Source organism: Phyllopteryx taeniolatus, chromosome 23 (assembly GCF_024500385.1).
Source record: "Phyllopteryx taeniolatus isolate TA_2022b chromosome 23, UOR_Ptae_1.2, whole genome shotgun sequence".
In the NCBI taxonomy this organism is placed as follows: domain Eukaryota; kingdom Metazoa; phylum Chordata; class Actinopteri; order Syngnathiformes; family Syngnathidae; genus Phyllopteryx; species Phyllopteryx taeniolatus.
In genome coordinates, this window is record NC_084524.1 from 5406452 (window position 1) to 5416679 (window position 10228).

The 10228-nt window shown below is 53.8% G+C and overlaps 3 protein-coding genes across 5 annotated transcripts; 2 read left to right on the forward strand and 1 right to left on the reverse strand.

The window, feature by feature from the left end:
• Positions 1–99: 99 nt before the first annotated feature.
• On the forward strand, positions 100–4622 carry LOC133472962 (WW domain-binding protein 1-like). Of its 2 annotated transcripts, none has more exons than XM_061764574.1 (5): positions 100–260; positions 883–1328; positions 1927–2091; positions 2170–2374; positions 2602–4622. In XM_061764574.1, exons 2-5 carry the CDS (start codon positions 1184–1186, stop codon positions 3305–3307), a joined length of 1221 nt encoding a protein of 406 aa, XP_061620558.1. In that variant the 5' UTR covers positions 100–260; positions 883–1183; the 3' UTR covers positions 3308–4622. The 2 variants fall into 2 exon arrangements, with proteins under 2 accessions (XP_061620558.1, XP_061620560.1); XM_061764576.1 differs by lacking the exon at positions 100–260 and adding an exon at positions 277–526.
• Positions 4616–7300, reverse strand: LOC133472952 (steroid 17-alpha-hydroxylase/17,20 lyase). The gene is made up of 9 exons (XM_061764556.1): positions 6800–7300; positions 6606–6726; positions 6397–6535; positions 5876–6105; positions 5730–5816; positions 5462–5656; positions 5225–5391; positions 5059–5162; positions 4616–4990 (listed from the first exon to the last, which is right to left on the reverse strand). The coding sequence occupies exons 1-9, from the start codon at positions 6997–6999 to the stop codon at positions 4719–4721; spliced, it is 1515 nt and encodes a 504-aa protein (XP_061620540.1). The 5' UTR covers positions 7000–7300; the 3' UTR covers positions 4616–4718.
• On the forward strand, positions 4907–9219 carry LOC133472958 (early growth response protein 1-like). 2 transcript variants are annotated; one of them, XM_061764570.1, is made up of 3 exons: positions 4907–5167; positions 7401–7886; positions 8009–9219. In XM_061764570.1, the coding sequence occupies exons 2-3, from the start codon at positions 7484–7486 to the stop codon at positions 8917–8919; spliced, it is 1314 nt and encodes a 437-aa protein (XP_061620554.1). In that variant the 5' UTR covers positions 4907–5167; positions 7401–7483; the 3' UTR covers positions 8920–9219. The 2 variants fall into 2 exon arrangements, with proteins under 2 accessions (XP_061620554.1, XP_061620553.1); XM_061764569.1 differs by having other exon boundaries at positions 7417–7886.
• The last annotated feature ends 1009 nt before the right edge of the window (positions 9220–10228 follow it).

The following is a 10228-nucleotide window of genomic DNA, read 5'->3' on the forward strand; positions in this document are numbered from 1 at the left end:
GGCCAGAAAGTCACGTCTTTTTTTATCTTCGGACCATGCCGTTTAAACAGTCCGCCGAGAGAGCGCTTTTGTTTTGAAAGTGCACAGGATGAAGGCGGCGCAATGCGGCGAGCTCGATGCGCGACGGGAGCTGATGGCGGCGGGGCTGGCGGAGGGTCTCACCGAGGACGAGGAGGCGGGGAAGGCTCCAGGCAGCGCGAGGAGGCCCCGGCGGTACCGACATACCGAACCAGAATCCCACAGCGAGGACGGATGGAGCGGTACGCGTCGTGTTTGTCTTGTGTGCGGATAGAACGTGTGTTTGTGTTGATGTGGCGTTCACGGACCACACACACCATCATGTCTTTGCCTATGTTGTACTGAGCTGAGTGAGCTAAGCTGCCTCTTGTCATGACATATTCGAACGTCGGGGGGCGCCAGTGAGTCAGTGCGCCTTCAGTAGTCATGACAACTGCAGCCAACGCACACGTGACCGCGAGAGGCAACATTAACACTGATGTCAAAATATTATGCTGTTGAACTGCAGGTAAATCTCAATTAATTCGATTGTGATAGAAAAGTTAATTAATGTAACTACTCATACGTTATATAGATTTATTGAACATTGAGCTTAGAGGCTCAATAGCACGTTGCAACGGGTAGACTGGAAGAGTCACAGAAAGGCAGAGAAGTGGACTTCTTGACAAATTTTCATGGCTCAAGCACCTGCTGTGTATTTTTCAACTCCTTGTTAGATAACATTTATCAGTTGGGCGTGTGCATTCAGTGGTCTAGAGAAGGTCAAATTAAGTTCAAATGTAAAGGGAACATTTAAGTGTGATAAGGATGCCTCCCCCAAAAAATATACGTTTTCACAGAATCGTCTGTCTCATCTCTCTGCAGGTGGGATTGCCTCGGCCGCCATCTCGTCTCCTCCAGCCGTCGTGTCCCCGCTGCGCGGCGCTCAACGCACTTTGCCTGCTAGCGTAGCTTGTGACCTCTGTATTGTCAAAACGCTAGCGCGCTAACAACTCAAGACACTTCGCCTAGCAGTTAGCCGCTAAAAGCTAGAAAAGCACAATTGACTTGGCGTAATAACAATGGAACCACGAGGATTGGCCTACATGTACAGTGGCTAGCAGGTCGTTGGCGCAAGCAGTTAGCGGTGGCGCGGGACTAGGGAAGTGGGCAGAGCAGGGGTGCGATGGAGTACCACTCCGGTGGCAGCCTGCCCCTGCTGGGGAGACCGCGCTACTGCCCTGGCGCCAACGCTAACGGCGGCTACCTGTGCGAGACGGGTCACTGCTGCGGCGAGACGGGATGCTGCACGTACTACTACGAGCTGTGGTGTGAGTGGCCTTGACATGGGCTGCGTTCGGAATCACTCCCTTTACACTTTTTAGTGCTCTATAGCGTGACAGTTTGCCAATTGCAGCGCTGCTCAAATGTATCCTGAGTATTGCATAAGCTCTTTATAGTGCCCTCAAACGCATCTCGGGGAAAAACAGTGAACAACGATGGTCACAAGAAACGCAATATAGCCGATGATACATGGCGCCAAAACGTGTCCGAAATCTGTTTTCCATTGTACGAATGCGTGAACATTTCATCACTACAAAGGGATTTTTAATGACAGCAGATTTCGTTAGTTCGGAAAATGTGCACAAGGCCGTTTTTGTCGTTGTTAGGGAGTACGGAATGAGTGAATGATTCCGAACGCACTCATTCCCTACTCCCTAATAAGCGCAAAGGGATTTTTAATATAGCAGCTATAGTTGCCTTATGTCGTGATTCATTCGTTCCCTACTCCATTTTTAATGAAGGCACTATCGAGGGCCACCATCTAAAAATCCTGACGGATAGTGATGAGGGCGTAAACGATTCCGAACGCAGCTATGGTTGTCACCTGTCTTGTGATGATGTCCGAAATGATGATGTCACGTGCAGGGTTCTGGCTGCTGTGGACGGCGCTCATAATGTTCAGCTGCTGTTGCGCGTATCGCCACCGGCGGGCCAAAGTGCGAGCGCAGCAGCAGCAGCGGCGCCAGCGAGAGATCAGCCTGCTGGCGTACCAGGGCACCGCCTCCTACCCGTCCTCCATGCTGGACCTCAGTAAGTCGGCCGCGGACGTTTATCCCGAGGAGGGGCTCGATCTCGGCGGTTGACGTTGACGTGTTGACGCGCGCGCAGGTTTCCTGGCGTCGCTCAAGCTGCCGTCGTACGAGGAGGTGGCGGCGCAGCCCTCCACGCCGCCGCCCCCTTACAGCTCCGTCTTCACGGCACCGCGCTACCCGCAGCCCCCCCGCACCGCTGACCCCCACTTGCTCTTGCAGCACGACCCGCTGCTGCACCGGCCGCTCAGCGACGCCCCCTCCTCGCTCAGCTCGGACAACAGGTGCGTAACGCCTGTTTTGAGGATGAATTATCTTTGTCAGAGTAGTTTTGATGTGTGTCACATTGTTGCCGTCATCTATTGTTTCTGTTGTCTTATTTTTCTGTCCGACTGCATTTCCAATAAATATCCACCGCAATACAGACTGTTCCGGCAACATACGGATCCATCATATTGCATGAACAAGCAGCCGAACAACAAAAACCAAAAAAACGTTTTCTTTCCATCAGCTCCAGCTGCTCCTGTGACTCCTGCTGCCCTTCGTCTCCGTGCAGCTCCTTCCCCTCTGCTCCCTTGACCTATGAGACGGACACAAGCCACGCCTCCACGCCCAGTGAGTTGGCAGCCCTCCCTTTTGATGTCGCCACGGAGACCCCTCCGCGGGCTCCTCCCTCGCCCGTCCACGCAGACACGGCCGCCGCCTCAAAAACCAGCTCGCCGCGGCCCACGAGTCCGCAGGCGAACCCCGGCCCCCCTCCGCTCGTAGACCCTGAGTATGCCCCCAAGAAGCCAGGGTCGCCCGGGTCCAGCGAGTGCAAGACCCCCTCCGCCTACTCCCCACCTTCCACCTCTTTCCTCCTGGACCCGCCCCAACCCACCCGGCCCACTCAGGCCCCGCCCAAGCAGACGCTCTTTTCGCCGTGCGTGGATGTCATTCGAGCAGAGACAGACGACGAGGGGGACCAAGACAACGTGGACGCCGACGAGAGCCAGTACCGCCACCGGAGACTGACCGGCGACTCGGGCATCGAAGTGTGCCGCTGCCGCGTGCAAGGGCAGGAGGCGCGGGAGGAGGACGCCGAGACAGAGAGCACCGCTCGGGGAAATAACTCTGATCTCCACGACAGCGTGGACTGTCCCTCCAAGTGTGCCCCCACGCCGTGCCACCCCCACGAGGAGGCGGGCGAGGTCGTGGTTGTCGTGGAGACGGCGTGATAGTCAGTGGCGGTGGTCGTGCCAGATGAGTGACAAGCCTGTCCGCAGCCGTCCATCTTTATTTCTCGGAGACTCCCCACTCTCATCTGCTTCCCGATTGGACGTGGAAGTAAAGACATGCTCTTTGACACAGACGCGTTCTGATTGGACATGGATATTTCCGGTGGGACTTGTACATTACCTGATTGAATGTGGACACATCCTGATTAGACGTATATTTCAGGTTGGACACTTCCTGTGTAGACGTGGACGTCCGGTTTGACATGGACGGCTCCGAGTTTTATTCGGGACATGTACACTTCCTCATGGGACATAGACACTTCCTGTTTTAACGTAGACACATCCAGTGTGACATTTTCACTTCTGGACTGGACCTGTGTACTATCTGATTGGTCATGTGTACTTCCTGATTGGACATAGATACTTCCCGTTTGAACGGCAACACATGCTGTTTGACGTACTCTTTCAATTTTGGACTTGGACACTTCCTGTTCGGACATTGATACCTCCTGATTGTACGAGTACACGCCTTGATCGGCTGTGTACGCTTCCTGATTGGAAATGTACACTTCCGGTTGGGCATGTAGACATCCGGTTCGGACATGTGCACGTCCTGATCGGTCATGTACACCTTCTGATTGGTCAGCTGCACTTCTATATCGGACATGGACACTTTCTGATTTGACATGAACTCTTCCTGTTTGGATATGGAAACTTCCTGATGTACCGTTTACTTAACAGACAGGTGAGTGGAAATTAAGGCTCCACCCCTCCTTTGTGCGTTAGATGTGGTGCTTTTCTTCTTCTTTAGCTGAGGGACTGCAGCTGCAGCGCGCCCTCTGTGGTGGACTACTGTTACTACAGCTAGCCAAGTTTGTAGCGCTCTTCTTTCTCTTTTTGTCACCTTTTACTCTAGTCAGAACACAGAACATGATTGTGAGTACGCCGAACCACTGCTAGCCAGATGCTAACTCCCTAGGAGCCCATCGCTAATCACCAGTAGCACACAAAGTTTGTCACCTTAAAAAAAAATAATGGTGGAGAAAGTTTGAAAAGAAGCACCTAATCTCCTGTAAAGCCATTAAAACGAATGTGTTCCCGTTTTATTTTTTTTATTTTTTTTGGCTTCCAAGCCACACCATTTGCGTCTGGTTTAGCACTTGTACGCCTTGACGGATTCAGTTTTTCTCTGCTCGTCGTTACTTCCTGTTTGTGTCGTGACGAGGCATTAACGAGGCCAATTCTTATTCTGACGCTCTTGAATATGTGTTTTTGTGTGTGAGCTGTGCTAAATAAATGGATCACGTGTACAACACTATTGTTTATTGATGCACATGATGTAATTTCAGATCTTGCTCATGCTAATCATTGATAATAAGAATCACAAATGTAAGATATTCATAGTAGCTGGCTATTTAGCATGAGCGCCAACTTCCCAACCCGCCCTTGACCTGACGGCGACTTTATAAGGTAGTGGCTGCAAGACCACACCGAGACGCCCCTGCAGATTGGGTGGGGAAGCCCCGTCCGGCAGCATAAAGCTCATTCGCTGGAGCATGGAGGACAGGAAAAGGAAGAGCTCCATCCTGGCTAGCGATTCACCCACACAGACGCGAGGTCCCGCCCCAAACGGCAGGAAGCAGGGGGGTGTGACCCTCCGACCCTGGTCATCAAGGAAGCGATCTAGAGAAGTTTGATGAAAAATTTGAGGTCCACCTTTGGACCACCTGTTGGCGTGTTGGCTGGGTTACCTGGCATGAACAGGTCCGGTCGGTCCCAGTGGTCAGGGTGGTGATGGATGGCCCACATGTTGACCAACACTCGAGTCCCGCGGCGGATTGCGTGACATCCGATTCTATGGTGAGAAACCGGCGTTAGCCCGCAGGTGTGTACTGCACCTTTGTCAATTTGGCGTACCTGCTGTCGATCATGGCGATGTGTGGGATCAGTACCGGGCTCACCGGTCGGATCCGCATTCCCTCGTTGATGATGCTGTCCAGATACGGGAGCCTCCCGCGGTCTGCTGCGCACACCGCGCGCTCGCCCACCTCCTCGTCGAGCTCCTTCTGTGCACGCTCTTGGACCTGCAGGGGTCGCCGTAGAGCCGCTGCCGTCAAATGCGACGGCTCACCCAAAATGCGTGTGAGCGTGTACCTCAGGGTGGTGCAGTAGATAGGCCAGGATCCAGAGCAGCGTAGTGGACGTGGTCTCCACGCCAGCGCCAAAGGCCTCCGCCGCCGTCATCAACACGTGGTCATCTGTAATGGGCACCCCGTCGGACCCAGGTGAACCTTGACCTTTCAGCAAGGCGTCCAGGAGATCTTGAGGGTCACCTTCGCTCAGCGCCTCCTGGAGATGAGACTTTGCTCAGCGGCAGGTTGTCACGTGCGGGAAGCCAATGCCTTTTCCTGGCGTCTTTCACCTTGTGTTCGCGCAGTTTTTGAGTGAGGAGGCGGTCTCGCACACTAATGCACGCCCGGAGCTCGCGCAGTGACGCATTGGGGAACACCTGAGGAGCACTAGAAAATTGTGAGGTGGCAGCGGGTACACCAATGGGGAAGCTCGTACCTTCATCCAGGAGAAGATATCAACGAGTCCTCCCCTGGTGATGTTCCGCACAATGCCGTCGTTGTAGCGCATCACCTCCTCCAGCTCCCCGTCACCGTGTCTGTAGGTGGAGCCGAACACCAGCGTGCAAACCACGTTGGTGACGGCCGTGGTCACCGCGATTGATGGGTCGAAGCCACGGCCATCGCTGGAAAGCAGCTGCACGCACAGACCGTCCACCTCGGACAGAACTGACAAAGAGTGTCATCACCGTAGGCTGCGAACTGATTTTTCAAATAGAATGAAACCGTTCCAGCCCCAGAACCAGGGTTAGAATCATTTGGAGTTAAAAAAAAAAAACAATCCGACACAAATCTGAAATACGGAGAAAATGATGTTCACATTGTGTGAAAGAAGGCACAATTGGGCTGTTCCACTTGGCTGTTGTGACTGAAGCCCAGTTTGTGAACCAAAGCAATAATTGTGCGAAAATGATGTTCATGAATAGGGGCGTTTGTGACCCGAGGTCGCACTGTACCTACCAATGTCCTGTAGCCGACTGCTTCCTTCTCCGAAGAGAGTGAAGGAAGTGTGCACCAGGCGGCGGTGAAGTTTCCACAACGGCGAGAAGTCGGAGAAGGCGATGTCTTTGCCGCCTCGGGTCAGCAGATCAGTGGTCACCTGCCGAACATAAGGTCAGTTGACGTGTTGAGCAAAAACGGAAGTGCTCAATGGCTTCGGGAGGCGTCACCATGCTTGGACGTCCGGCGAAGTCACGCCCTCGCTGCAGAAGAACTTCTTTGGCATGCGCGTGGGCGTTGACCACCACGGTGCGATGAGGCCCCAGGTAGAGCTCGAACAACGGCCCGTACCTGCCACAAACACGCAAACGCCACATTGAGTAAGCGCAGGAGGCAGTGCTGATCCACAGGGTCAAGGTCTCACCTGTGGCCCAACTGCATGAAGAACAAGTGTGGGGGGGTGGCCCCTGCTATCCAAGGCAGGCTGCCCACCACGGGCAAGCGGGGCAGGCCGGGCATGCCGCCGGAGCGCTGAGCAAGCGCCACCAAGGCGGCAAGTGCGGCAAGCACGAGGAGCACCGGCGCGAGCGACGAGGCGATCGCGGGCAAGACAGAGGCCACCATGGCGAGGAAATGGAGACGGATGCGAAGTGGCTCGCCTTTTAAAGTCTGAGGGCTGGTACAACCTTGCGCAGGTCGGAGGTCGCGTGCGTGTGTTTATCTGCGCCAGGCGACCTTGCCGTTATCAGGCCGCATGCCAGTCCAAAGACGGCCCACCATGGATCATTGGACGGCTCATGAGAAACACAGCCCCGGCCTCTGATGGTTGCCATAGAAACATCAGCCACTAGTGGGCGATGTTGAGTGTGTTGGCATCTTTGATTTTTAATCTTAACTCTTGCGTGAATGTGCTCCCGTCGCCATGGTAACCGCATCTCGTCCTCTGCAGCAAGATGCCGCACAAACCTGAAGGTTGTGTGTTTGTGTTTGTTGTGACAATGTTGTTGTTTACACTTGTCATGCAGATTTTCATCCAAACAGGTGTCTCCATGGAAACAACAACACAAACGCACACACACTCGGTGGATGTATCCGCAGTGGGCGTCACATGTACTGCCGCAGTGAGGAAAGCCCGCCGCTCCTTTTATGGCGCGGGGATGCCCGCCGTCACCACAGGAAGTCAGCCATGTTTGGGCATTCTCGACATGCACGGAGGGGGGAATCCCTGGCGCCAATGAGGTGGTGCCAGCGTTGCCACGGAGACGGAGGGTATAAAAGGGCTGGCGAGCACAGGAGCTCGGCATCCTCAGCACCGAGCGAGCGCAGCGACGCGAACCCCGGACACACCACACCGCCTGAAAACCGTTCGAAGGGAATTCCCACCTCTCTTTTGACCGTCATGCTTGCCGAGCGCCACTGCAGCTTCCTGTCCGACTTCGAGGACGCGTGCAGCGCTTGGGTGAACAGCGTGGAATCCGACCGCTGCGACGTCAACGAGGCCGACCCAGCAGGTGAGTTATCAAAGCATGATGCTACTGCATCATCTTCTTCATTGGTTGCGTGCTGATGTCATCGTACTGTTATGCAACAATAACAAAGTCCCCCCCCCCCCCCTTCTTCTGTTACCCTCCAGTTGTCTCACCGGGAACTGACGCTTCCGACTCAGATTTCTTCTCCGACTTCAGTGACTCAGATTCGCTCTCGCCCTCCCTCGACTTCAGCGGCAGCTTCCTTCCCGAACCGACTACGGTGTCAGCGGTGGGCCTGAGCAGCACCGCGGACGCCATCCTCAACATGATCACAGAGATCGTTGGAATCTGCACTGAAATGGAGCAGCGAGAGGACACTGCCTACCCTCCGGTGACCACGGTCAAGAGCGAGCCGGCCAGCTCCAGCTGCGGGGTCGACTACCTCGCAACGCCGGCCGCTCCAGATTTCTTCGAGGCTCTGCTGAGGCAAGACAGCGGCCAGGGCGAGACCAAGGCGTTGGAGGTCAAGCAGGAAGTGGTGGCACCGGAGGACTGGATGAAGAACTGGAGGGTTGGCACTGAGGCAGACCACGTCAAAATGGAGGTCGACCTCCACTGTCCCGCCCATTCCACCCTGGACTCCGATCTCTTGTCATCCCTCCTGCAGGGTGCCTTCCCAACCGTGCACCTGAGCAGCGTGTCAACCGGCGCCAAAGTGTCCCGGAAGGGCCGCAGGGCTCTTGGCAAAAGCGGCGTAAAAGCCAAGGCGTTCCCGTGCTTCGTGGAGGGCTGCGAGCGCCGCTTCTCCCGTTCGGACGAACTCAACAGGCACGTGCGCGTCCACACAGGACAGAAGCCCTTCCAGTGCGCTGTGTGCGCGCGGAGCTTCAGCCGCAGCGACCACCTGACCACGCACATGCGCACGCACACGGGCGAGAAGCCCTTCTCCTGCGACGTGTGCGGCAAGCGCTTCGCACGCAGCGACGAGAGGAAGCGACACGGGCGCGTGCACGTCAAGCAGCAGCTCCGAGCACAGATGATGGCCGCCTATTCGCTGGCTGTGAGCGCCGTGTGAGGCGCGGCGTGCAGAAGAGCGTGCCACAGCGGTGGCGTTGACAGAACCTTCGGGACCTGAACATGGTCCACTTTTGGCCTCCTGGCGAGACACACGCGGGCCCGGCAGGTGCATGCTGGGAGTCAGAAAAGGAGCTTGGACGAGACGTATCGATGTTCCTGCATGAGGGTGAAAAGTGACGTGACCTCCTTGTTTGTACAATAGCTCTCTATTTTTCTAGATGTTTCTATACGTGTCCTGTGACTTTTCTATGACTTGCACTGATGCATTGTGGGATATGTGTTTAATGTCCCTGCTTGAGGATGCTTCAATAAAAAAGCAAAAAAAAAAAAAGCAGGATGGAATCCGGTGTGCTTCCTTATCGTCGTTGTCAACTGTCAGCGTGTGTGTGTATGTGGGAACTGGAAAGGTTGGGTCGCCATGGCAACTGAAGTTATGTGAGTCATCTCGACAGCGTTCCAAACACAAGGTCGCTGTGGTGTCGTGAAGCGTCGCGATGGCAACGGCGTGTCGCATCAAGGTCGGCCAATGCGATTTTGGAACAACAGTTAGTCGTGTGACCCTGACGGTCCCACAGATTGCAACATGGCTGCTCCTAACTTGGTCCAGAAAGTGGTTTGGAGTCAATCACAACAACAATGTATAATTATAGAATGTAAGGAATTCCAAGCGAGGCCCGGGAGTTGTCCAGCCGGCCTCGCAAGCAAAAGTCCTGTTGGAATTCCTTCTTTGCGGTTCTTTGATTATTTGGTGATCTTGCCCCCAAAGTAAGAATCTTGACAGACTAGACAACCAAATCAAGAATACAAGTTTACAAGGCTATGATCGAGTGGGAGGCACAGGGCGCTGGACTCTCTACCTTCTCTCAAGGAATTCGGAAACCGATTGCGTCTCCTTTTCAGATAACAGTTCCTATTGTCTCAGCAGCTCCTTATCAAACCGTTTTTTTAACCTGCTCTCAGTCTGAATGTTATCAGTGTGTCTGTGTTGCATGTGTGTGTTCATAACATAGTGTGGTCAGTTTTACCAAACAAAAGCATGTGTGTGTGTCCTATTGTCCTGTAAGCAGCAGCAAACAATTATTACCTTATAAGAGTAACTATTATTTATATTTATTTAATATTATAAATGTTTACTCCTTATAGTTTTAGTATATAAAGTACCTTAGCACCAAAAACAATGTATTTATTTTTCCTCACGAGTCTTTACAACTACCAAAAAGTATAAGACTGTTGTTTTGCTTACCAAATATACCGTATGGGAGTAAACATTACTGTGTGCTTGAATGGAAGACATCAACTTTGTGTTA